Genomic DNA, 26,562 nt, shown 5'->3' with positions numbered 1-26,562 from the left:
TGTCCTCACCACCACTTCCATCAGTCTTCACATCTAGATCCAATTAATTTTGAGGGATGATATAAATTCATTGTTCAGGATTCTTTTTTTTCATATGGCATTTAATTGCAATGGAAAAGTTCATCTGTTCCCACCATATTGCAGTGTCACCGTGTCATAAATTGTGACCTTATATGACTGATTCTATTTCTGGATTCTCTTTTCTGTTCCATTGGTCTATTCATCAATCTTCCTGCAAATTTCACACTTCATTAATTAATGTAGCTTTAAAATAAACCTTGATATCTAGTATCTAGTAGCATAATCCTCCCATTTTGTTCTTTAAGACTGTCCTGGCTGTTCCTGCTTCTTTATGTTTCTCTGTACATTTTAGAATCGATTTGTCAATTTCCACACAAAAAAATACTCTGGGATTTTGAGACTGAAATAAATCTGTGGGTTAATTGGGAATAATTGACATTTTTACAGTACTGAATCTTCTGGTTTATAAACATTCTTTAATATCTTTAATTATTTTATACTTTTCAATGTAGAAAACTTGAGCATCTTTGATTAGATTTATTCCTAGGTATTTTGATTTTTTGTAAAAAAATCTATTGTTGTTTTAAGAGGGGGAGAGGATGGGAGAAAGAGAGCGAAACATCAAATTGTTGTTTCGCTTATTTATATGTTCATTGGTTGATTCTTATATGTGCCCTGACCAGGAATCAAACCCACAACCTTGGCATAATGGGACGCCACTATCCTACTGAGCTGCTTGACAAGACCTTGATACTTTTAATGTAAAATGGCAAATGGTATCTGAGGGCTTTTTCCCCTGATAACACTTCTGACATCAAATGAGAGAATATTTTTCTTCCTGAGATCATTTTGCCAGCTCAGACACCAGCTGGGTGTTCAACTATTCAGTTCAATTCAGTTCTGCCATTGGCTATCTGGAGTTAGCACGGCCCTTACAGGCTCAGTCTCCCCAGCTGCCCCCACTTCAGGTTCCAATTCCAAGTCCCGGGCCACCTGGACTTCTGACCAACTGGCTATAAACAAAGGTTCCCACGACCCCTTCCTCAGGTTCAGTAATTTGTTAGAATGGCTCATGGGACATAGGAAGGCACTTTACTTACTCTTGCTCGTTCATTATGAAACTCAGGAGCGGCCAGATGGGAGAGAGGGATGGAGCTTCCATACCCCTTCCAGGCACCTCACCCTCCCAGCACACTGATGATTCACCAACTCTCAAACTCCCTGAATGCTGTCATTCAGGGTTTTTACCGAGGCTTTATTACAGAGGCTTGGTTGATTAAATCTTTGCCCATTGGTGACTAACTCAATCTCCAGCCCTTCTCCCCTCCCTGGAGGTGGGAGCAGGGAGGCTGAAAGTTCCTGCATTTTTGTTACTGGGGATTCCAAAGATTTTAGGAGCTGTGTGCCAGGAACAGGGCACAAAGACCAAATTTCTATTTTCCTTTATACAACAGAATACTTATTACTATTATTTATTTTTATTGATTGATTTTAGAGAGAGAAGAAAGGGGAGAGAGAGAAAGTGAGAAACAGGAACATGGATCTGCTCCTGTCTGTGCCCTGACCGGGGATGGCCCGGCAGTCTCTGTGCCTCGGGTCAGTGCTCTAACCAACCAAGCTATCTGGCCAGGGCACCACAGAATCTTTTTAAAATTTTCATTTTCTATTTGTTGCTGGTATATAGAAATACAATTGATTTTTTTTATATTGACCTTGAATCAGAGACCTTCTAAATTCACTTATCTAGTCCTAATAGTACTTTGTATGTACATTTTTTTGGGTGTTCTATGTACATAATTATATCGTCCTTGGCAGTGTCATCACCGCATTTTGGAAGCCTCCCTGTAGGTGTGAACTTCCCACTAGCCAAGTGACGCTCTGACGTCTGCATCTCTTCATCCACCCCCAAAGCCTGAGCTCATTTGTTGATTCAGCCAGCTCTCACCTTCACCACCACCACACTCAGCCCTGGAACTCTGCACCATTCTTTCCCTCAGGCCTTCCTTTCTGCCTCTGTGAAGAATGTTCTGGAATCACCGTTGGGGTAGTCTCAGGAATCCTACAGTAATTCAGATGATTTGCTAAAGATCCTGTCGCCTGCAGAAGCTGGGGCCTTGGTGGGGCGTGGAGAGGGTGCCCTGGGGAAAGAAGTGCCGTCGGCCCTCCCCGTATCGCGGTTCACTTTTCGCGGTCTCACTGTAACATAGATTTTAAAATTGTATATATCTAATTTTGTATTGCGATTTTTTTGCTATATCACGGGATTTTGCAGTATATAGGTATTTTTTTTATATATTCAATATTTATTATTTTAATTATTTTTGTGGTAAAATAAGCAAAACAAGTGTGAGAAAGGTTAATAACAGTGTGGGAAAGGTTTATAAGAGTGTGGTGAGGGTTTATAAAGCCTTAAAATAGATATAAATAATAAAATAAATATAAGGTTGCTACTTTGCGGATTTTCACCTATCATAGGGGGTTCTGGAACTTAACCCCTGCGTTAGACCCACTGTATTAGCCAGCTCTTCTTTAACTCTAGGGTGTGTCCCTGCATCTCCAGAGGAGTAACAGAGTGGGAGAGTGGGGTGAAACCGTCAGCTAAGCTAGGCGCAGGATAGAGGCTCTGTCTCAGATGCATTGAGGACAGACTGCAGGAGGATGCCTCTTCTGTAGCCAAAGGCTGAGGGGGAGGAAGTCAAGCTTGACCAAACCATCAAGAGTCAACAGAGGGGACAGGTGTTGGTGACCTGAGGTTCCAGAAGTCAGGCCTGGTTCCCTGACTGGTGGATCTGAGGTCAGAATTTGGTATCACTCCCAGACTAGTATCTGCTCACATTCCCACATCCATAACGCCCTGAGCTTAGAGACAGGGACACAGAGAAGTAACAAAGCAAGAGAAACATCCCCATTTACTAGAAATATGCTCACTTAATACTCTCCAAACACTGTGAGATATCTTTTATGAATCCCATTTTATAGATAAAGAACACTGAGACTCAAATCCTTTAGGTAACTTGCTCAAAGCCTCCCCAGATTAGCGGGAGACTCCCTACAGCTCACCTGCAACTCAGACAGGTGTATGTCACTCCCAAGTCCTTGGTCCTTGGGAGTCCTGCACAGGGACTTTGACTGTAGCAGATACGTGATGGACTTCTGCACCTCAAGGTCCCAAAAAGTAGCTGACATTCCAAGAGACATGACATGGATACAGACTGATTCACGCTTGGTGAATTCTAGTGTGGAAGCTGTGGCTATTTGAGCCGCAGGCTTTCTGAGTGGGCACCAGCTGCCACCCAGATCTGTGACCTACTCCAGAATCTGCTAAAGTGACCAGGAAAGTATTATCTCCAGACCCGGAGCCAAAAGACAATGCCCAAGCATCCAAAGATACTCCAGATCTATAGACTGATGAATGACCAATGCGTTCAAAAAGCAAAATGTTTCTTGAAACCTAGAAGTGACCTTTCCAGGTAACATAAGAACCCACTGAGTGTATTTCACCACAATAAAGAAAAAAAAAATTAAACCCATTGAGCCTGACCAGGCGGTGGCTCAGTGGATAGTGTCAGACTGGGACACGGAAGACCCAGGTTCGAGACCCTGAGGTCGCCAGCTTGAACGCGGGCTCATCTGGTTTGAGCAAGGTTCACCAGCTTGGACCCAAGGTCGCTGGCTCGAGCAAGGGGTCATTTGGTCTGCTGTAGCCCCCCGGTCAAGGCACATATGAGAAAGCAATCAATGAACAACTAAGGTGCCACAACAAAGAATTGATGCTTCTCATCTCTCTCCCTTCCTGTTCGTCTGTCCCTATTTGTCCCTCTCTCTGTCTCTGTCATAAAGAAAAACAAAAAAATAAAATAAACCATTTATCTGGCCTGACCAGGCGCTGGTACAGTGGATAGAGCTTCAGACTGAGGTGTGAAAGACCCAGGTTCGAAACTCCAAGCTCACCTGCTTGAGTGCAGGCTCACCAGTTTGAGCACATGGTCGCTGGCTTGAGGGTAGGATCATAGACATGACCCCATGGTCACTGCCTTGAGCCCAAAGGTTGCTGCTGCCTTAAGGGAGGGGTCACTGCCCCTGGTCAAGGCACATATGAGAAAGCAATCAATGAACAACTAAGGTGTCGCAATGAAGAATTGATGCTTTTTATCTCTCTCCCTTCTTGTCTGTCTGTCCCTATCTGTCCCTCTTTCTATCTCTCTGTCTCTGTCATAAAAACAAAAACAAAAATAAAAAAAACCCCATTGAGCTGTTTTGAGCCACTTCAGACACAAAAACATTCAGGTGGGCACCCACAACCCTGCCTTCCATCACATGTGGTCCCAGTCAGGGACTTCCTAGAGGTGAGGGTACAGCAGTCCTTGGGACCAGTCACTTTTCCTCCTGGGTTTCTGGTCTCCCTCTCAGATCTACGGGCCAATGTCACTTTGAGCTGCTGAGGGAGCTCACCAGAACCATAGGCAAACCCCAAATTAGCAAGGAGAGGGACACCAGTGCAGCTGTGATGTTTTCTACTCAGTTCTGAGACCCAGAGAAAGAGGCCCAAGGGGAGGTGGACTCTCTCTTCCCTGGATAGCTGTATCCCTGGGATCAGACTGGGCACATGTCTGTGATTCAGTGGGTTGGCTTTTTATGAATGTTGTGTATCACATTAACAAGTTTTCTGTTGTTGGTCCATCCTGGATGAAACCTGAGTTGATTGTGATCAAAGAAACAACAAAAAAAACTTGAACATACTACTGGATTCAACTTGGTAGTTTTGTTTAGGATTTTTACATTTATGTTCATAAGTAAGATTGGTTCAAATTCTCCTTTTCTTAGGCCCTGGCCGGTTGGCTCAGTGGTAGAGCATCGGCCTGGCATGCAGGAGTCCCGGGTTCGATTCCCGGCCAGGGCACACAGGAGAAGCGCCCATCTGCTTCTCCACTCCTCCCCCTCTCCTTCCTCTCTGTCTCTCTCTTCCCCTCCCACAGCCAAGGCTCCACTGGAGCAAAGATGGCCCAGGCACTGAGGACGGCTCTGTGGCCTCTGCCTCAGGTGCTAGAATGGCTCTGGATGCAACAGAGTGACGCCCCAGAGGGGCAGAGCATCGCCCCCTGGTGGGCATGCCGGGTGGATCCCAGTCGGGCGCATGAGGGAGTCTGTCTGACTGCCTCCCCGTTTCCAGCTTCGGAAAAAAAAAAAAAAAAATGCTTTAAAAAAAAAAAATTCTCCTTTTCTTGTACTAATCTTATCTGGTTGAAGAATCAAGGTGGCCCTGGCAGGGTAACTCTGTTGGAGTGTTGTTCTGATTCGCCAAGGTTGTGGGTTTGATCCCTGGTCAGGGTGTATGCAGGAATCAAGCAATGAATACATGGATGGGTGGAATAGAAGATCAATGTTTTTCTCTCTCTCTTCCTTCTTCTGTCTCCAAAATTAATTTAAAAAATAAAAAGAATAAAGGTCATACTCACTTCATAAAACAATTTTGCTGGCTTTCCTCCCTCTCTGCCCCATTTTAAATTCTTTGACAATGGATGATATTTGTAACGGGCTTTGGATCTTGTAAGAACACCCCCCCTGCTTGACAGGGGACTTGGCACAGACAAGAAGGCAGATGCCTCTTTTCTTTGTTTATAGTCTGTGTTGGCTTATATGTGGTGATTTTGTTGTTTCTGGGACCCCTCTGCTGGGAACTAGCTATTTTCCTGAGGAAGTAGGAGAGAGAGGCGAGGGGAAGCCCTGGGCCGAGACAGGCGTGATGTGCGGCGGGGAGAGAGCCCAGAGCCGGTGCGACTCGCACTGCGGCCGCCGCTGCTCCCTGGGGCAGGCTCCTGCGGAGCCCCCGCTGCTCTCAGCCTGACTCTTCCTGTGCAGGCACCATGTTCCGCAAGAAAAAGAAGAAACGCCCTGAGATTTCAGCGCCACAGAACTTCCAGCACCGTGTCCACACCTCCTTTGACCCTAAAGAAGGCAAGTTCGTGGGCCTCCCCCCTCAATGGCAGAATATCCTGGACACGCTTCGGCGTCCCAAGCCCGTGGTGGACCCTTCACGCATTACTCGGGTGCAGCTCCAGCCCATGAAGGTAAGTGGGCGCCAGGGACGATGAGGCCAAGTTCAGCCTCTCCCGCTCCACAGACCCCATGCCTGGCCAAACCACAAGGCACCTAGTTATCAGCTATCAATTAGTCCTGTTTTCATTCCCTAATAATCAACCTCTTATTCTCTCCCTGGCTGACCCAGGGAGGAGGAGCCCAGGGAATCCTCTGAAGGGTGGTAAGGTTGCCAAATATAGCCAATAAAGATGCAGAATGCCCAATAACATTTGAATTTATGATAACAAATAATCTTTTAGTATTTAGGGTGCCTACTCATCATTTGGACCTACAGCACCTGTGGGGCTGGAGGATTTAGTTGTGTGGGTCAAGAAGGGTAGATCCAAGAGCCTGGGAGGGGTTGGGTCAGGATTTAGAGGCCACAGAGCCAGTATGTGCGGAGAGCCCTGGACTGGTCCCTGCCTGCTCAGAGAGCTCTGCATGTCTCCCAGAAGGCCACAGGCAGAGCCAGAGATGGGCAAGGGGTCCCAGGTGGGGTCTGCAGGGCTGTCCCCAGTTCCCCTGAGTTCCCCTCAGTTCTCCAAGCTCTGCTGCCCACACCATTTGGTGTGTGGATTGTAACTGCATGATTACTCACCTGTGTGCCTTGAGGGACTGCGAGCCCCATGAAAACGGGCCCTTTCCCTGTATTTCTACACCAGCAGAGGCCTGGCCTGCCACAGGCCCTGGTAAATGCCTGAAAAATGAAGGAATGGATGATAACAGAGCAGGCAAGGTCCTTAGGGGTTCCCTCTCAATGCGCCCCGCCCTGCCGTCCACAGGCCGCTCACCCATGCTCCTCTCCTCTCTGCTGCAGACCGTGGTGAGGGGCAGCTCTGTGCCCATGGACGGCTACATCTCGGGGCTGCTGAATGACATCCAGAAGTTGTCTGCCATCAGCTCTAACACCCTGCGTGGGCGCAGCCCCACCGGCCGGCGGCGGGCACAGTCCCTGGGGCTGCTGGGGGAGGAGCACTGGGCTGCCGACCCCGACATGCACCTGCAGAGCCCCCAGTCTGAGCACACCGACCCCCGTGGCCTCTACCTCAGCTGCAACGGGGGTGCACCGGCAGGCCGCCAGGGGGTGCCGTGGCCAGAGCCACAGAGCCCGCGGGTACTGCCCAATGGGCTGGCCACCAAGGCACAGTCCCTGGGCCCCACCGAGTTCCAGGGTGCCACACAGCGCTGCCTGCAGCTGGGTGCCTGCCTGCAGAGCTCCCCACCCGGCGCCTCACCCCCTGCAGCCACCGGGCGGCATGGGAGCAAGGCTGCCAGGCATGGCTCTGAGGAGGCCCGGCCACAGTCCTGCCTGGTGGGCTCAGCAGCAGGCAGGCCAGGCGGAGAGGGCAGCCCCAGCCCTAAGACCCAGGAGAGCAGCCTTAAGCACAGGCTGTTCCGGAGCATGTTCCTGTCCACTCCTGCCACAGCCCCTCTGAACAGCAGCAAGCCGGGCCTTCCAGCACAGAGCAAGGTATGTCAGTGACTGCTCTCTGGGGCCACTCTCAGCAGGGCCAGAGGCTGGCCTGGCAGGTGTCCACGGGAGAATGCATGTCAGGGACACAGGCCCTGCCTGGCCTTAACTGTGTACAGGGTTGGGCTTGGGACAGCCTGAGGGAACAAAATAACCAAGAAACTAGCCCAGCCTCAACTGAGGATTCCACCCTAAACCAATGGAGCCCTCGTCCTCCAAAGGCTTAGCATGCGTGAATCAGAAGCTGTAAGCCAGGTCGTTTTCCGGGGGCTTCAGAGGGGCTTGGGGTAATCCAGCTTACATTCCTGCCTCTGGGGCATGTCCAGGTGGACCACACTGTTGACCAATAACCCCTCCAAAAGCAGCATCTCTAACTGTAAAAGCCCAGCCCTCCCTGATCCCCTGTGCCCAGCAACGCCTGCCCAGGCCCCAGTAGAGATAGGGGTTCCAGCACTGGGCAGGACAAAGACTCTTATGCCTCCCTCTTCTCGGACCTGCCTTTCGCTGCCATCCCTCACCTGTTCCGTGCACCCTCCCTAACCAATCCCCCCCTCCGTGCTCCCCTGAGGCCCATCCCTCACCTGCTGCTGTCTCCCCAAGGCCTGCCCCTGTGCTCCCTTGAGGCCCATCCCTCACCTGCTGCTGTGCTCCCCAAGGCCTGCCCTCGTGCTCCCTTGAGGCCCATCCCTCACCTGCCACTGTGCTCCCCAGCCCATATCCCCCCTCCCTCCACGCCATGGAGAGGCTGCTGCACTGCTTTTCCCTGAGGCACTCAGCACTGTTCCCTCCTCTGTGAGGATGCCTGCCTTCCCTTTTTTTTTTAGTGGTGGTTGTTCTGTTTAACATTTCTGTAAGGGCTTATTCCCAAGTTTGTGTGCCATATGAAAAGCTAGAGGATTGAATTTGCCTGGGTCTGCGGGTAGCAGGAGAAACGACTTCTGGCCTGTGTGACAGTCTCAAAGACACATGTTTTTCTTATTAAAAAGGAAACAGTGAAGGGGGCCCTAATGATGACATTTCTGGGCAGGCAGAGGAGAACAATTTTGCTTCTTACGTGCCCTGTGGCATCCTGTGATGACAATAACACCCTTTCCCATGTGGCAGATGACAAGACTGACTGCCCTGGAGAAGGTGAGAGCCTCCAGTTGTCACAAGTGAGTCAGGGAGAGAAGGCACAGAGGGCCTCGGCTCAGGGAGCTTCGCTATCTTGGCAGCCACTTGTTCCCTTTCTGAGGGACAGGCAGATAAGCTTAGGTAGCCAAAGAGTCTTCTTTTTTACTCTCATTTTAGAGATGGAGGGAAAGAGGGAGGGAGAGAGAGAAGGGGGGAGGAACAAGAAGCACCGGCTTCCATATGTACCTTGACCACAAGTTCAGGGTTTCGAACCGGCAACCTGGGTGTTCCAGGTCAACGGTTTATCCACTGCACCACCACAGGTCAGGTCAGCACAAGGATTCTAAGTCGACCTGAGAAACCTGGGAGGGTCAGTGACAGAGGCTCCCGCCCTGCAGCAGGATAAGCCTGGGTCCTCTCCTTTCAGTGATGGCATCAGTCTGATCTGGTCTGACCGTGGGTGGGGAGTTTGGGAAGTGGCCTGGATCTCCCCCCTTTCTAAATCCCCGCCAGCCCAAGGCATCCAGGGCAGGCTCTAGGCTTTGTGCACTCCAGCTCCACACTGGGACAAAGGACAGTGGGCTGGGACCCCCTGTGGGGCGGGGGCCTGGGGGACAAACAGATGAGACGAGGCTTGATGTATCTGTCCATGTAAGGAACTTGAGTGTCTGTGAGCTGAGCGGTCGGGAAGGCTGTGCCCCTGGGGAGACATTCCCCAGAAAACCACGGCAGGAGTGGCACAGCGCATACTAGTAGGGAGGTGAGAATGGGCACTTGATCGCTCCCTGGCCCCTTCAGAGTCCTTGGGCAGGGCTTCGGGTATTTGGAGAGAGGGGGTGTTGACACTGGGCTGGGCATGGACATGTTTGTTTCTGGTCTCCTGGCAGCACCCTACAGCAAGAAAAGAGCCGTCCACCCACCTCTGTCGGCCTGCCCATGCCTGTGCACTTTACTGAATGCCCACCATGGGCCACTGCTGCTGGCTGTGCACCTGTGGAGGGAGGTGGCAGGTGTCTTGGGCTTGGAGATACCACAGTTCCAAACCCAGCAGAGTCCTTTCCTTCTCAGCACTCTGGGCACGTGTTTCTAGATAAATACTCTAAGCCAGGGCTAATGGCAGGGCTGAGACTTCCTCAGCCCCTCTGAGCCAATGCTTCTCAACCTGCACTGTTGACATTTGGATCAGATAATCCTTTGTCATGGGGGCTGTCCTCTGCATTGTAGGACATTTAATAGCATCTCTAGTCTCTACCCACTAGGCACTAGCAGCATGCCAATGGGCAATCAAAAATACTTCCACCTTGGCTGGTTGACTCAGTGGTAGAGCATCGGCCTGGCGTGCAGGAGTCCCGGGTTTGATTCCCGGCCAGGGCACACAGGAGAAATGCCCATCTGCTTCTCCACCCCTCCCCTTCTCCTTCCTCTGTCTCTCTCTTCCCTTCCCACAGCCAAGGCTCCATTGGAGCAAAGTTTGCCCAGGTGCTGAGGATGGCTCTATGGCCTCTGCCTCAGGGGCTAGAATGGCTCTGATTGCGGCAGAGCAACACCCCAGATGGGCAGAGCATCGCCCCCTGGTGGGCGTGCTGGGTGGATCCCGGTCGGGGGCATGCGGGAGTCTGTCTGACTGCCTTCCCGTTTCCAGCTTCAGAAAAATACAGAAAAAAAAATACTCCCAGATATTGCCAAATGTCCCTTGCAAGGCAAAGTCATTCCCAGTTGAGAATCACTGCTTTAGGTAAATTACCACACAGATAGGAAGCACCCAGAGTGCTCCTCCTCCCTCGTGGCCCGAGGAGCCCCCAGACCAAGCCAGCAGCCAGGCCTCGGCACCCCGGCACGTAGCAGCGGTGGCTCTGACAGGCTCTGCCTCTCACAGCAGCTCCCACAGCAGCAGTAGTGCACGGTGCCTGGGAGGTCCGGCTGCCTCTGGCCATGGTGTGCCAGGAGTGGTTGCAGGAGGGCCTTGGCCCTAGGGCTCTTGGACTTAGCCCAGGCAGCTTGGCCTGTTATCACTCACTTTGCTTAAGAGTAAAAGAAGACCTCAAGTGGAGGCAGGGAGGCCACAGAGGTAAGGGCAAGGTGGGCATAGCCAGGTGTCCCCGTGTGTGATAGATAGCCTTTCTCAGGAAGTGACTTACAGCTGTGTCCCTAGTCAAGGTCACTCATACAGGAAGTAACCTTCTGAAGGGCAGGTGGCCAGGAAGAGAGGCCTAACTCACTAAGGAGAACCAGGGCCCGCTGGGGGCAGGAAGGCCAAAGAGGTAAGTTTGGAGAATTTAGAAGTGGTTCCACTTAGAGGCAGAAAGGCCAAGTCAGAAGTCCTCAATAATCTGCAAACATTGGTTAAGCCCCTCCTGTGTACCATGTACTCCATTATAAGCCAATGATACATGACACCAGAGGACTATCGCAGAGGGGTCAGGGTTCAGGCTGACCACGGCTGAAGTCTGGCCTTGCCCCTTGCTACTTTAGTGGCTCTGAGCAAGTTCCTTAACCTGTCTGACCCTGTTTTCTCAACCTACAAATGTGGTGAGAAAAGCACCCATGGGATAATAAAACCACCAGCAAGGTTATGAGAGTTAAATAAGATATTGCATTTAAGGCCCTCGTCAAAGTGTTAAACTCTCAATAAATGGCTTCATTATTTTTTTATTATGATGACATGGCCTCTGCCTTTGGGTCCTGTACAGTATGGACCCCAGGCCCACAGCTTGAGAGCCCAGTGGTGTCACGATGACCCGGAAGGGAAACTGCAGCCTCGTTATAACTCCACGCATGACTCTCCCAGTGGCTTTCTGCTCAAGAGGAGGTCTCGGTCACACAAGTCACTCCAGAATTAATCCAGAGCCTGTGACAATTCATTAACTTCATCTTTGTCTTCTTTCCCTTCCTTGGTGTAGTTTAGCAAGTCTCATCTGGTCCTTTCCTGTGGGTACATTAAGTGGAACTCCTTCCTTGTGAGGCAGGCGCCAGGGCCAGTGAAGGGACCCTGGGGACCCACGCCTGCTGAGGCGAAGACCAAGTCTGACCCACCACCCCCACGTCTCGTGTCCCAGGCCACACCAGTGCTGGGCTCTCAACGCTGCAGGCAGGGACATGTGCTCACCCCTAGACGAGGCCAGGGACCGTGGGGGCGGCAGGAGCCCTGAAGCCTGGGATGGGGCGCTGAAGGGGCTGAAAAGGCTCTCACTGAGCTCGGAGGGCCCGAGGCCCAGGCTTGGGGATCCCAGGCAAGCTGTTCAGCCCAAACTGGCTGCTTGAGAAGATTTCCCGAAAGTTGATTCAGCTCTAGGAATCATGACCAAGAGCCACTGGGTTCGTAGGCAACCACTATGTGATGGGTCCTGAGAAGTTCTGAGAAGGCCTCTCTGCAGTCCCTGAAGGTCCCCTGTTAGGTTATGTAGAGTGCTCTCCACGTGCCCCTTTTAGAAACATGTAATCCACAGTCAGGATGCACACCAGCAGCTGCTCGGGGAGAACCCCAAGGACGGGCTCGTTTCCTGGCAGGGCTGGCAGGAGAGCTTGGGCCTGGAAAGAGAAGCAGCCTCGAAGGCTTCCCAGGGCCCCTGCGCAGGGCTCACTGGGGCCCCAGTCTGCCAGGGGCCGGCCCGCGCAGGGCTCACTGGGGCCCCAGTCTGCCAGGGGCCGGCCCGCGCAGGGCTCACTGGGGCCCCAGTCTGCCAGGGACCGACCTGCGCAGGGCTCACTGGGGACCCAGTCTGCCAGGGGCCGGCCTGCACAGGGCTCACTGGGGACACGGTCTGCCAGGGGCCGGCCTGCACAGGGCTCACTGGGGACCCAGTCTGCCAGGGGCCGGCCTGTGCCACAGGCTCACTGGGGCCCCAGTCTGCCAGGGGCCGGCCCGCGCAGGGCTCACTGGGGACCCAGTCTGCCATTCAGCTCCTCCTTCCCTCCCTCCCTGCAAGGATAGGCCCTCTCTTCCCTTCCTTGTGGGGGTCCTCAACCAGGAGCTTCATGCTGGGAGTCCTAAGAAAACCTTCCTAGGATCCCTGGCCCCAAGGGTTGGGTGTGGCTGGATCTGCCCTCCTGATCTCAGATCTCTCTGGCACCATATCCCCAGCTCAGAGGGAAACCTGAAAACCCCCAGATGGAAACATGGCTCTGTGGTCCTGAGAAAAATGCAATGGGGCTTCTTCTGCCTGGGTGGGCCCTTTGGTGTGGGAGCCACGGGAGCCACTGCCTCTGACCCGGAGTCCGTCCCTACATAGCCCTGCAGCAGAGGAAGGATTGCCTCCCCGTGGCCTTCTCTGTCTTCCCAGGAGCAGGTTAATTGGGTGTAGAGAGCTCTTGTTTGGTGTCCTCACCTGGGAACCGCGGGAGCTGGTTTCCTGGGCAGGACTATGGGTTGGCTTCAGCTTTGCTTGACAATCTTTGCTGTGTCACCTCCCCAATTTGGTCTGATGCCCTGCCAAACCCTGCCTGTGTCTGAGAGTCAGAGCAGTGACCCCCTGCCTCTGGGAAGTTTGCTCCAAACATTTCCACTGACAAACCCCTTTCTGTTTCTTTCTTTCGCCCTGCAGCCCAACTCCTCATTCCGACCGCCACAGAAAGACTCCCCCACCAGCCTGGTGGCCAAGGCCCAGTCCTTGCCCTCAGACCAGCCTATGGGGACCTTCAGCCCTCTGACGACCTCAGACACCAACAGCCCCCAGAAGTCCCTCCGCACAGCCCCGGCCGCCGGCCCCCCTCCAGGCCGGTCTTCCCCTGCCGGCTCACCTCGCACCCGGCACGCCCAGATCAGCACCAGCAACCTGTACCTGCCGCAGGACCCCCCGGCAGCCAAGGGTGCCCTGGCTGGTGAGGACACAGGCATCGTGACACACGAGCAGTTCAAGGCTGCACTCAGGATGGTGGTGGACCAGGGTGACCCCCGGCTGCTGCTGGACAGCTACGTGAAGATTGGCGAGGGCTCCACGGGCATTGTCTGCCTGGCCCGAGAGAAGCACTCGGGCCGCCAGGTGGCCGTCAAGATGATGGACCTCAGGAAGCAGCAGCGCAGGGAGCTGCTCTTTAATGAGGTGGGAGGAGGGGGTGGATGTGGGCGGCCATCGGGGATGGGCAGTGAGCATCAAGGCAGGCTGGACAGGTGCGAGCAGGGCCCTGGGTTCTGGGCTCAGGCATCTCCTCCTCCCTCCAGGTGGTGATCATGCGGGACTACCAGCATGTCAACGTGGTGGAGATGTACAAGAGCTACCTGGTGGGCGAGGAGCTGTGGGTGCTCATGGAGTTCCTGCAGGGCGGAGCCCTCACGGACATCATCTCCCAAGTCAGGTGGGCAGCTGGAGGGCTGGGCCCCAGTGCTGGCTGCACACCCTTGTCCTGGCAGGGGTGTCAGGCAGCTTCAAGCCCGGCAGACTTGGGGGAACTGTCAGGTTGTCCTGAGTGCCACCCTGTCAGGAGAGTGGGAGGACAAGGTGGTGGTGGTGTCCAACCTAGGCCCAGGTCCATTTCCACCAAGGCTCTGTCCTAACTGGGTTCCGCATACATCGCCCAAGAACTGAGGGGCCTGGTACCAGGGTCACGTGCTCTTCCAGCCCATCTGTCCTGCTGGAACCAAAGCTAACATTCTCTTCCTATGCTGGTCCTGCCTTCCCTGCCCAGGCTGAACGAGGAGCAGATCGCCACTGTGTGTGAGGCTGTGCTGCAGGCCCTGGCTTACCTGCATGCCCAGGGTGTCATACACCGGGACATCAAGAGTGACTCCATCCTGCTGGCCCTTGATGGCAGGGTAGGGCCCTCCCCACCCCGGCACACATGTACCCCACTTCCCTGCTCCCAGCATGGCTCCTCCCCCTAGTTCACCACTTCCTTTCTTCCCCCTTCCCCCCACCCCAGGTGAAACTGTCAGACTTCGGATTCTGTGCTCAGATCAGCAAAGATGTCCCTAAGAGGAAGTCGCTGGTGGGAACTCCCTACTGGATGGCTCCGGAAGTGATCTCCAGGTCTCTGTACGCCACCGAGGTAACTGTTCTCCCCATCTGTGTCCTCCCAGAAGAGGCCCGGGACACGCGGCTCTGCCACTTTCAGCCCCTCCCACCAGAAATAACCTTGGGTCTAGGTGTGCCCTTAGTCAGTACCCTGTCCCACTGCCCTCTGTCCCTTCCGGGATGAATCTACTCTCACCTGTAACTCTGCTGCCACAAACTGGTCCCAAAAGTGTTCATCCCCAGCTCAAGGGCTAGGTGGGCATGGCCAGGCTTCCCCATGTGTGATAGCCTTTCTCAGAACGTGATGTACAGCGGTGTCCCTAGTCAAAGTCACTGGTGCAGGAAGTAACTTCCCAAAGGGCAGGTGGCCAGGAGGAGGCCTAACTCGCTAAGGAGAGCCAGGGCCCGCCGTTCCCCTCCCCTGCAGCCAACGGGCCAGCCTGGCCAGTGGAGTCAGGGACGTTCTCCTGCTGCAGGTGGATATCTGGTCTCTGGGCATCATGGTGATTGAGATGGTGGACGGGGAGCCACCCTACTTCAGCGACTCCCCAGTGCAAGCCATGAAGAGGCTCCGGGACAGCTGTCCGCCCAAGCTGAGAAATTCCCACAAGGTCAGTCAGTGCATACCCAGAGTGTGGCCCCTCAGACCCCATTCTTCCTGAGCTTCTGAGGGCTCCCAGGCTCAGCCTTTCCCCTTCACAGAAGCCCAAGGGTCTGGGCTCCTGGAAAAGGCTGCTCTTTCAGGACACAAAACCCGCATCTAGGCGTGGAGCCACAGCTATATACAAACTCCCGTGGTCACTCCCACAAATTTCTACCTGCAAGCGACTGACAGGAGCCCGAGAGAAGGAAAAGCAAAGCTGCCCAGGAATCCCTGAGATCCCAGAGAGGAACCTAGAGAAGCTAACCTAGCAGGAACCCCTCAACCCCATCTGTCAGGGAGCTACAGTGCTCCCCGGCCCATCACAGTAAATCAGCTTGTCCTCCATCACTGCACATCCTGACCACATCTGAGCCACAGTTTTCCCCTTAAAACCTGTGTGTAACCTTCTTCTACCAAATCCACCCAAACCAGCAGGCCTTACTTGTGCACACCCTGGTCTGGTGGTGTACAGGGCTGTAAAATGGCACTGCCATCTGGTGGCCAGAGTGAGAAGTGTCCCAGAGGGTTGAGGTCCAGTCCCTAAATGGCAAAATAGTTCTGGATAGAAGGACAGACAGGAGACACCTCTGAGACAGCTGGTCCTTGGAGACCACTACAGATGCTAAGATTAGCATATAGGAGTGACTTCCTATTCACTAATTCCCAGAAGAGGTAGTTTTCTATAATAGCCCAAGACTCAGCCTTACCCCAAGGTACTGGCTCAAAATGAACGAAGGTAAGTCTTTGACTTAGACTCTAAGGCTTAGAGTGATAAAGAAAACTTCCTTTTCAGGGCCCACTATGTTCTTTTCTATTTTTCAAGAACACTTTTTCATCCCCGACCTCTGTTTTATCTTTATTAAAGCCCTATGTGGCAGACAGAGCAAGCATATTTTAAATTTTTAAAAAAATTTTTTTTTGTCTGTTTGTGTTAGTTTCTTGTGGCTGCTGTAACAAATTACCACAAACTTAATGGCTTCAAACCACAGGAATTTATTCTTTCCCAAGTCTGGAAGCCAGAAGTCTAATTCAGGTGTTGAGCCCCTTCTGAAGGCGCCCTTCCTTGCCTTTTTCAGCTTCGGTGGTTGTCAGCCTCATCTTGTGGCCTCATCTCTTCGTCTTCATATTCTTTTCTCCTTGGTGTATTTGTATCCGCAAATAAATTTTATCATTAGCCCATTTTTCAGATGAGAAAACTGAGGTCTAAAGAAAATTACAACTTGCCGAAGATCTGGGATAAACCCAGGACTGGATCACTGATACTAATCCCATCCCCTTTCCATAGAAACGTAGGGCCTGAAAGCTGAGAGAGCCCAGGGATGCAGGGTGTGGAATGGGCTGTATTTAGAGTCAAACTCTCCCAGCGCTCCAACCATCTTAAATTGCATTGCTCAGCAGTACTCCCTAGAGGCAGACTGGCCACTTTTCCTGAACTGGTGCTTTCTTTTTCTTTTTTTTTAAAGTTAGAGGTAGGGAGGCAGAGAGACAGACACACATGCATGTGCCCCAACCGTGATCCAGCAGGCAGGCCAACTAGGGGGTGATGCTCTGCCCATCTGGGGCCGCTGCTCTGTTGCATGGCAGCTGAGCTATTTCAGCTTCTGAGGCAAGGCCTTGGAGCCATCCTCTGCTCCAGGGGCCAAATTGCTCAAACCAATAGAGCCATGGCTTAGGGAAGGGAAGAGAGAGAGAGGAAGAGAGAGAGAGAGAGAGAGATAGAGAAGGGGAGGGGGAGGGGTAGAGAAGCAGATGGTCGTTTCTCCAGTGTGTCCTGACCAGGAATCAAACCTGGAACTTCCACATGCCCGGCCAATACTCTACCACTGAGCCATCTGGCCAGGGCCAACTTTCTTTACCTCCCTGATAATCCCCAAAGTACTGAGCCTGGGAGGAAGCAGGAAGTAAGAAAAGAGAACATTAAAGACTTGCAAATGATGGTGGGCCAGGCATATGGGTCACCCCAAAATGACTGCAAATTGTAGTCTCGCTGCCCTTTCTCCACAGGTTTCCCCAGTGCTGCGAGACTTCCTGGAACGGATGCTGGTGCGGGACCCCCACGAGAGAGCTACGGCCCAGGAGCTCCTGGACCATCCCTTCCTGTTGCAGACGGGGCTCCCTGAGTGCCTGGTGCCCCTGATTCAGCTCTACCGCAAGCAGACCTCCGCTTGCTGAGCCCACCTCCAATGGCACCTGCCACCTGTGCCCAAGGCAGGTGACACTGGGCAACCAGCTTGCTGGCAGGGCCTGCTTGCCTCATTCTCTCAGTATTCTCTCCAAAGATTGAATGTGAAGCCCCACCCCATTCTGCCCCTCAGCCCACTGGGCCAGGCCGGACCTGCCCCTCAATCTCCAATCTCTTTCTCCCACTTCCCCCAAGAGAGCCCCCAGTTGCCTTTGGGATGATGGAGACCTTTTTATTTCCAGATGACCCTTTGTTATTTGCACAGGGATATTTCTAAGAAACACGGAGACCAGCACTTCCGGCCACTGCAGCCAACACAGCAGAGAGGGCTGCTGCGGTTTTTAAATGGCAGTTGTACACTAGCATCCCAGGCCACCAGGGGGCAGAGTGCCTGTCCTCACCAGGATACTTGTTCTCAGCTCCAATTCCAAACCCTGGTGTCTTGAGAGCACCACAGGGAAGGTTTTTATCACCTGGATCCATCTTCTTCCCTTGTATCTAACTTCCTGAAGACATAGCCCCACCTGCACCTGCTTCCCAACCCACCTGTGCTGTGCTGACAACACTCTCATGCACAGCCTGATCTGAACTGTGAACAGCCTACTCGTAGGCCACGGGAGGGAGGGACACTTTCTGGGCGAAAGAGAAATAATGGGGTTGGTGCTAATGGTGGTGTCTCGTGTGTGTGTGTGTGTGTGTGTGTGTGTGTGTGTGTGTGTGTGTAAATGTGTGTAAGTGGAGGAAGGTCACCCCAGCAGCCTGGCCCCTTCAATGAGACTTCCTTATCCTGTTTCCCACTAAGCAAGCTCTGCTCTAAAGGGACCTGCTTTCTCGGCCTGCTTCCCACCTCTGAAGTCCCATGTCTCTACCTGACCGATGACGAGGTCTATATTGAAGCTAATGCATCCTGCGGGCTGGGCAGGTTTCTGAGTTGCTTTTGTACTATGGAATCTGAGAGCCCAAGTATGCAAGGATGAGGAAACAAACTTTGTTTTACCTGTGAGCTTCATCTCAATAACCACAACATCAGGGAACCTTTCTTTTCAAAATCCTGGTCTGGGGAGGTGAGCCAGCCCCCAGGTTCATGAGGACGGGCACCTCATTTGTGCAGACCACCTGCCTCTCACTGCCTCCTCGGGCACCTGTCTCTTTGTCCCCCTTCCCTCCCCACCTTCAGGGCTGCTGTGAGACAGGGAAGAACTCCAGGGGTCTGGACCCTTATCTAGATCATATTTTTAGATTCCTCTGCTCCCTAGTAGCCTGTTTGGGGGCAAAATAAAAATGCAAGGACTTTTTTTTAAGGGTTGGAGTTTTAAAAACAAAAGCATATTCCCTAGAAACCTTTGTGAATTGTTTGCACTGTGCCTGTTTTAAATTAAACTGAGTGTTAAATAAACCTCTGGACTTCCTATTATCTCTGGGAGTGGACCAGGCTGTCTTTGAGCGGGACTCTGTGGTTGGTGCCTAGTGTGGCCCCGCCTCTTCCCTGTGCGAGCTTTCCAGTGGCCACTGTAGCCCACAGAAAACCCAACTCCCTGGTAGTCCCAGAATGAGGGCAGAGAGTGAAGGAAACAGGAAGTGAAATACCCTTGGGACTGAGAGAACTGAGAACTAGTCTCCTTCCCAGGGGAGAAGGGCTCAGCCAAGGAAGTTGGAGCCATGCATGTTGCTGGCACTACAGGGACTCTGGGGGCAGCCACCAGGGCTGATGAGCACTTTCTGTGGCAGCTTCTCCCTTTCCTATCCGTTTCTCACTCTGGAAAGTCAAAGGCTGTCCTTGAGCTGTCCATAGGGAAAAGAGGCCTGGACTGCTCCCAGTGAGAAAGCTGTCTCCATTTTGGCTCTCAGAACTGTGGGTGACAGTGAGAAGTTGTGAAAGAGCAGAGCAGAGGCTGGAAATCAAGAAAGCCAGGTTCTAGGATTCTGGGACAATAAAAGCACACAAGAAAAAAAAAAAAAAAAAGAAAGCCAGGTTCTAGTCATGGGGGTAGGAGAGGGGAATGAAATGATCTTGGAACTTCTAGTTCTGACACGGATTCCAGTACTTCCTTCCTGAGAGCTCACCCTACTATCTAACCCCAGGGCTCACTGAAACATCTTAACCAGGAGCAAGGCGCCATGCAGACCGTCCCCTGCACCCACAACATTCACACATAGCTAGCCGCGCTGGTCCAAGGGCCCCAGTCCCACCAGTTCAGCCAGAAGCAGCACCTGAGTCTCACTTTCTGGAGGCAGCTACAGTGGGACCGGCAGGAATGGAGGCAATTGCCTCTCCAAAGGGAGCCCACAGTCAGGAGTGGTTAGAGAGAGGCCAGTTCTCACAAGTGAACAATACTGGATTTATTAACAATTGATTTCAGTGCTAGTAGTCCTTCTACCACACAGCGTCATTCCAAAAGCGTGTGCATACATCATTCAGCCTCCCACAGAACAGGGCTGAGTTTGATCTTAGAGTACTGGACTGCAGTGGCATGGGTAACTCTTCACAACGACAGAAGCAACAAGAGTTGGAAAAGCAAAATGTTTAGAAAGTCTCTTAAAAGTGGAGAGAGCTAGAGAGGACCCCAGTCCCAACACCCTTGGAGCTGACCATGAGAGGAAGCTCAGGAGAGCAAAATGTGGTGAAATGTTTAAGTTGTGCACAGAGCTGGGCCCGGAAAGAAACCTGCAAGAACCGCAAGTCAATCAGACACACAATTCAGTTCAGACAGTAACGATAGGCTGTGGTTTTTCAGAAACATCACTTTCAACCACAGAGCCCCTTGGCAACTCCATGGAGAGGAGCCCTCATGGTTGTTTACACAATAAAGAGGGCCCAAGGTGACATTCAACCAGAAAGCCCCATGTCAGGGACACTTGAAAAATACAGCACCTTCAACACAATGTGCAACCCAGACTTCATGGTGTTCTGAAGAAGACAAAATACTTGTATTCTCACATTATTAGAAACTTCATGAAAATTAAATGCAGTTGGAAAGGGAATAAGTGAGCAAGCAAGGATCAGAAAGAAAAGGAGTTTGCACTTGGGGTGTTCAATTGTCCCATCCCACCCAGATCCTCTCCCTCTGACTTTTCATGAGTTCATGAGTGTTGTTTACCCACTACCCAGACAGTGGGACTAAGGGGAGGCAGGTGTTTGAGGAGAAAGGAGTGGGGGAAGGGCTAAACACACTAGAAACAAAAGCAAAGCTCATCAGAAGAAAACTGCATACTCGGTAGGTCCCAAGGTTCAGAAAGCATAACGGAGGGTTGGGAGCTCCAGGTTTTCAGAAGACAGCAGGACCTCTCAGGACACAGGGCGTTAACTTGGAAGATCTTTGGGTCTTTAGTGAAGGGTCTGAGCTCCTGTTACTCCACATGTGAATTTTTTGTTCATTGTCCCTCAGTTCACTGCTGTGAAATGACTTCAAGTATCAGGATTTAATATACTACAAGTTTGAGGATTCCGTGGATAAATGCACGCAAATGGAGAAGTACACAGCGGTGATCCCAAATAAACCACAAGTCCGAACTCCAAGCCAGGGCGCAGCGAGGAGAACGCAGTGTTGCCACCAGGGGGCACCAGAGATCACGTCCAGTGTAAGGGTCCTAACGGCCTCACCTGCCTGGAAGGTGGAAGGACTCGAGCGAGGTCTGACGTCTACCTCCACTAGGCCCACTCCTCATCAAAACACCCCTCACCCCCAGGCATCGTTTCTCAGCACAGGTCATTCTCTCTCCAGGCAGTTCCCTTAGAGTTACTGTGAGAAACCTTCCGTTCCGCGAAGACAAACAGATCGACGTCTTGAATAGACCCCTCCGCGGGTGAATAAGAAGGTGCACGCTCAACCTTCGGGGTCCACAAAAAGAGCCCCTACGCGCCGCCACAGGGCAGCCCGCGCATACAGATGCACGTGCTGGCGCTTCTGCAGAGTCCCAGGCCGGACCCGCCAGCTCCCCCACCCCGCCCCCATCGCTAGGCGGGCACAAAGGAGGGGGCAGGAAGGGAGGGAACGAGGAACAAGCAGTGAAAGGGCCTTTAACCACTTCTCTGCGGTTACCTCTGACTCACTAATCTTCCCAGTAATAAAGCGGGGCCGGGCCTGCGTCCCACGGGTTGGGCAGAGGCAGGGGTCCTTGGTCTCGACCTCTAGCATCCATCATCCACCGTGCCCTCCATTAACGGCCCAGCAAGAAGCAGGAGCCGTTTAACAGCCCCTCCCAGCTCTCGCTGGAGTTTGATGTAATTTAAACCCGGACCTGCGGCTAGTGTGGGCTTCCGACACCCGCGCGCCACCGTTTAACGTGGCAAACACTTCAGTCAATTATCCCCCTCGCGGAGCTTCTATTTAGAGACATTGTCAGGTTCTTAAGCCTCGGATCAGGCCTGCTGCTTTCTGCTTCATATACAAAGACTCAAAACACGAGCTCTTTGAGGATTGGAAGAAATACAATTAAGCAAAGCCTTCGCAACCGTTCCACCCTGCAGGAGCACCCATGTGTGGGATGGGGAGCTGGGAGGCGGTGGGGGCGACAGAAGTGCTTGAGTCCTTTATATTTCAGGTTTCTGACAGTGAGAGGAAATAAGGCTGGGCCCTGAAGGAACTCAAATGCAGCTGAGCCAGGGAATGGGCTGAGTAGGTGTTGGCTGGGGCAATGACTCCACATTGTCAACGAAGTTGAATTCTGGGTGGGCCTGGGGAAGAGGTGGAGAGAACTGGAATTACCCAGAAGCTGGTTCAAGGGAGGGCTAGCGTTCAACACTGGGGGCCCTGCCACTTCCAAAATAGGCTTTCATTATTTTGTGGCAGGAATTTCTCCCCAGAAAAACTTAACCTCTAGATTACTTCCTAATCAATCCCTCTTGTCCAGAAAGTCTCTGAGGCCCATCTCCGGGCTCCCAGTCTCCAGCACTTACGGGGAAGGGAGACTTGGGTGTATATGACATTACGGTCAGCATCACTGGGTGTGTGTGGGGGAGGGGGCATTCTTCTGCACGCCTGACTGCCTGGGTATGGGGACATCTGGCAATGGGGAAAAGACTAGGCAGGAGCCAGCCAGACTCAGGACTGAGCCTTAGGGCAGAAGGAAGGATGTCCATCTTCCTGGAAGGCTGTAGCCCATAGAACCAGACTTCTACTCCTTTCCAGGGCAAAAAAGGCAGGCTGTAAGGAAGGTAATACCCAAAATACCAACAAGCACAAAAAAGAAATAATAGGGGTCCCTTTCAGAGAGAAGGCCACTCATGTTGGCAGGGGGGACAGGTTCTGGGATCACAGATGGGAGGAGAACTGCCAGGAAAGTGAGGACCTGGAGAAAGAGAAGTCCTATGGAACAGAGACAGGCAGGTGCAGGGAACAGGGCTCGTCCTGGACGCTGTTTACCGCTGAGCGTGCAACATCACGGCCTCCGAGCCCGACTGCAAAGGCTGGGGCCCAGGCATCGAGTGCGGCACAGCGTTGGCCTCTAACTCCGGGTCTCTCTCGGGCCCTGGTGTCTCGCCGACCAGGCTAGGGATGTCTGGAGCTGTGGATCGTCGGCGCAAACCCAAGCGGCCGGAGCCGGGGCCGCCCTCGGGGTGGGGGCTAAGGCCGATGGCGGCTTGCGGTAAGGTTGGGGGCGCTCCCTCCAGCACTTCGTGTGAACGCCACCGCCCGGTCCCCGAAGATTGGGGCGAGTGTGGTCGGGCCATCAGGGCTCCCATCCGCAGTCGAGCCGTCTCCTCCTCGGTCACAGCACCCAGAGCCAGACTCATGCTCCGGCCCAGCTCGGGCCGCTCGCTCCCCTGTGCCCGGTGCCGGCCCGAGCTCTTGCCCCCTGAGCTAGCCTCGCCGCCGTGACCATGGCCACCGGCCGCTCGCGCAAAGCGCGCCAAGAGAGGTCGCGGTAGGCGGCGGGGACTGGGTCGTCTGCGCTCTGGGCTGGGCGCGGGCGCCGGACGGCCAGGGGGGCTGTCGGAGTTGGATCCCCGGGCCGCGGCGGCGGCGGCTGCGCGGCCCCAGGGCCCGGTCAGGGCCTGCACACAAGTTCCGTGGCCGCGGGAAGCGGCCAGCTGCAGCGCTGTAAGACCCGCACGGTTCGTGCGGTCGAGGCGCAGGCCGAGGCGGCGGAAAGAGCGCACTAGGAACTCGAGCACCGCCCCATGGCCACACGCCGCGGCCCACATCACCGGGCTATTGCCCGCGGAGTCGGCCGCTTCGGGGTCGCCGCTGAACTGCACCAGCAGCTGCACAGCGTCCAGGTGGCCACGCTCGCATGCCAGGCTAAGCGCCGTGCGGCCGCGTTCGTCCCGCAGGTTCACAGCCGCACCCTGCTCCAGCAGGAGTCGCACGAAGCGCGCGCGCAGCGCGGGGTCCGGCAGCCCCACAGCCACCATGAGCGGCGTGCGGCCCTGCTCTGCGCGGCAGTCGATGATACTTCGGTCCAGCGCATCCAGCACGAAGCGGGCCAGGTGCACTTTGCCCGCCTGCATGGCCTCCAGGAAGGTGCGCGTACCCGCTCTCGGGCACAGGTCCTTGGGCTTGAGCATGGCACCGGCCGCCGCGCCCAGGCGGCCCGGCTGCTCCGCACGGGGGCGCCCGGGTTCCTGCACCCCTCGGGGCTCTACCCTCCACGGATGCTCCGGCTTGGCTTCCTCCCCGCGTGGGTGGCTGTGGCCAAGGTTCCACTCTTGTGCCACGCGGGTCCCGCTGCTCTGCCGCAACTGGGCCGCACGCTCGGCGTCTCACTGCTTCTTCCTGGGCTTCCCGCCCGCCTGGAGGTGTAGGCTGCTCACTCCTCCGCGCTCCGCGCCTGGCGCACCACGAGACGGCTGGAGCCCAAGCTCGGCCCCTTCCTGACTCTCCCGCTGCTTTCCCCGTGTTCGGCGACCCTCAGTCCCTCGTGGCCTGAAGCCACGCAAGTCACCCGTACCAGGGGCAGGCCCCGCTCCCCTGCTGAGACGGTGGCGCCCGCCCGGCGCTCCTGCCTCTAGCCCCAGCGGGGAGCGCCGCTCCTCAAGCTGCTAGCGCCTCTCCCCCGCCCCTCCTTCTCGCGGGGGCCGGGCCATGCCAGGGCGCTTGCTCCCTACTTGGGGGGCTCAGCCGCGCGGGAGCCGCCGCCCACCTGGATACCCGACTTTAAAGCCTCGGGGGTCTCCATGGTAATGACTGCCCAGGAAGTGAGCTGAGCGGTCAAAGTAAAAAAGGATCAGGCGGGGGAAACCGCCCCTCACCCCCACACCTTCGTGGGCCTCCGTGTGGGGGAGCGGCTCCTCCTCTGCTCTCCCCGGGGGCTACAGCGACTGTCGCGGGGCGGTGGCGGGGGCCGCTCGCTGTGGGCCACAGGCATCCGATCGGGCCAATCCAAAAGTCACATTCTTCTCTCCCCGCCCTTTACCCCCAACACAGTCGGTGCTCTAAGCCCCTTAGAAACTGCCAGGACCTCCGGCCCGTCGGGGAAGAATGGGCATTGCCCCCCGCGGTCCAGGTGGAAGGAAATGGTACCTCATGAGAGCAGAACTGAACCATAAGCGAGCTAAAGTGGTTGCAAAAGGGGCTGGGAATAATTTGGGGGAGGGAGTAGCTGCACTGCGCAGCGGATGGGGTGGGGGGCGCTCAGTCTGGCTGGAACTGCCACTCGAAGTGTAGCGAACACACACTCACAATTGTTCCTCCTGCACAAGCTCACTCGAAGTGGGGGTGGGGGGAGAGTGTGCTCTCCAATCTCAGACGTCTCCAACCCCTACAACACGCCTGCCTGCCAGCTCCCAGCGGCTGAGGTGCGCCGACGCCTTAAGATCCGGGAGTGCTGCAGCCACAGTAACAACTCCTCGGTGCCATCTCCTCGCTGCTTCAGGCCCCACCACCATCCCGAAAAGAGCATAGATCGAAGGACACATGCAAGACTCCCTCCAGTCCCCATCTCCCTCTTGAGCACAAAACTGCCCCCAGAGCAAAAGGTCTGACCTTCACCACTAGCTGACCCCTTCCGAGAGGGTGAAGAGAGCCCCAGTCAGTAGGGTTCAGAAAAATCAACGCATCCAGTCTCCCTCTGGCCGGGTGCTCGGCCTTGGGAGGTAGGGGTGCACAGGCCTCAGGTGAGGGGGTCAGGACGTCTCAGCAGAAGGGATATGAGAGGGTGTGTAGGATTGGAATGGATATTTGTAAAGTAAAAAGTGAATCAGGTATCAACTACGGAATTTACTGAGACTTTCGTGAGCCAGGTATTGTGTGTTTCCAGCTATGGGAAATATGAAGCAGAAGTTCACTTCCGAATGGACAAGACCTCTCCTCCCAAGTGGGAAGACAGGACCAGGACTTAGAAAGCGGAGGTTATCACCTGAGGGCTGAATACAAACTGAGACAGACCTTAGGGCAAAAGCTGGAGATGTGGGCTGAGGTCTTCTAAGGACAGAGCTTCTCAGGTGGGACAGGATCGGGCTGCTAAGAAACAAGGAAGACAGTCCAGCTGGGTTACAGAGGCAAGGCATGAAGGCAGGGGAGATACCTTGAAGGGACAGTGCTGGGGCTGCTTTAAAGGGCCTTCCAGACTTGGCCAGGTTGCTCAGTCGGTTAGAGCATTGTCTAGATTCACCAAAGTTGCAGGATTGATCCCCAGTCAGGGCACATGCAAGAATCAACCAATGAATGCATGAATAAGTGGAACAACAGATCAATGTTTCTCTCTCTCTCTCTCCCTTCCTCTCTCTATAAAATTATTTGATTGATTGAATTAAAGGGTCCCTTCCTATGAAAGACGGGAAATTAAGGGGAGAATAAAAATGTCCTCAGCCTGGGCAGAACAGTGACAGGAAGCTTTGCAGCAGGAGCTGTCTGGGGAAAGGAACAGGCAGGGAAAGGACCCTGGGTGAGTGCCAGAGTGGGAAGATGACCCCGCACCCGGAACTGTTTGCCTTTCTCCAGGTCCCAGGCCCCAGGAAGGCCCACCTGGCATGGGCTCCAGCCGTGGAGCAAGTGCTCCCACACCTGAGGGGGTGCTCCCACTCTGTCCTGAGGAGCATATGATATAGACCTGCACACACTGTGAAACCCCTCTTTTTTCTTTTTTTTTTTTTTTTACATATTTTAAGATTTTATTTATTCATTTTAGAGAGAAGAGGGAAAGAGACAAAGACAGAGAGAGAGAG

At 53.9% G+C, this 26,562-nt stretch overlaps 2 protein-coding genes across 7 annotated transcripts in view; one reads left to right on the top strand and one right to left on the bottom strand.

Moving 5' to 3' along the window:
• PAK6 (p21 (RAC1) activated kinase 6) overlaps positions 1-18,858 on the top strand; it is a 41,224-nt gene extending 22,366 nt beyond the window's left edge. For all 6 annotated transcript variants that reach the window (XM_066277121.1, XM_066277119.1, XM_066277123.1 and 3 more), the window contains 8 exons: positions 5,881-6,089; positions 6,917-7,570; positions 13,225-13,722; positions 13,842-13,975; positions 14,306-14,432; positions 14,540-14,665; positions 15,108-15,242; positions 17,279-18,858. In XM_066277121.1, the coding sequence (XP_066133218.1) occupies positions 5,886-6,089; positions 6,917-7,570; positions 13,225-13,722; positions 13,842-13,975; positions 14,306-14,432; positions 14,540-14,665; positions 15,108-15,242; positions 17,279-17,446 (2,046 nt within the window). In that variant the 5' untranslated portion in view covers positions 5,881-5,885 and the 3' untranslated portion in view covers positions 17,447-18,858. The remainder of the gene's footprint in view (positions 1-5,880; positions 6,090-6,916; positions 7,571-13,224; positions 13,723-13,841; positions 13,976-14,305; positions 14,433-14,539; positions 14,666-15,107; positions 15,243-17,278) is intronic.
• A 941-nt stretch (positions 18,859-19,799) lies between these two features.
• ANKRD63 (ankyrin repeat domain 63) lies at positions 19,800-24,931 on the bottom strand. Its single transcript, XM_066277116.1, has one exon. The coding sequence runs from the start codon at positions 23,962-23,964 to the stop codon at positions 22,816-22,818; it is 1,149 nt and encodes a 382-aa protein (XP_066133213.1). The 5' UTR covers positions 23,965-24,931; the 3' UTR covers positions 19,800-22,815.
• Positions 24,932-26,562: the final 1,631 nt, after the last annotated feature.

The sequence above is a fragment of the Saccopteryx bilineata genome, chromosome 4 (assembly GCF_036850765.1).
Source record: "Saccopteryx bilineata isolate mSacBil1 chromosome 4, mSacBil1_pri_phased_curated, whole genome shotgun sequence".
NCBI lineage: Eukaryota > Metazoa > Chordata > Mammalia > Chiroptera > Emballonuridae > Saccopteryx > Saccopteryx bilineata.
This window is presented reverse-complemented; position numbering and strand designations above follow the sequence as displayed.

Bases quoted from the DNA above. Each gene is read 5' to 3' on its own strand.
- ANKRD63 (XM_066277116.1), bottom strand. From the start codon at position 23,964: ATGCTCAAGCCCAAGGACCTGTGCCCGAGAGCGGGTACGCGCACCTTC.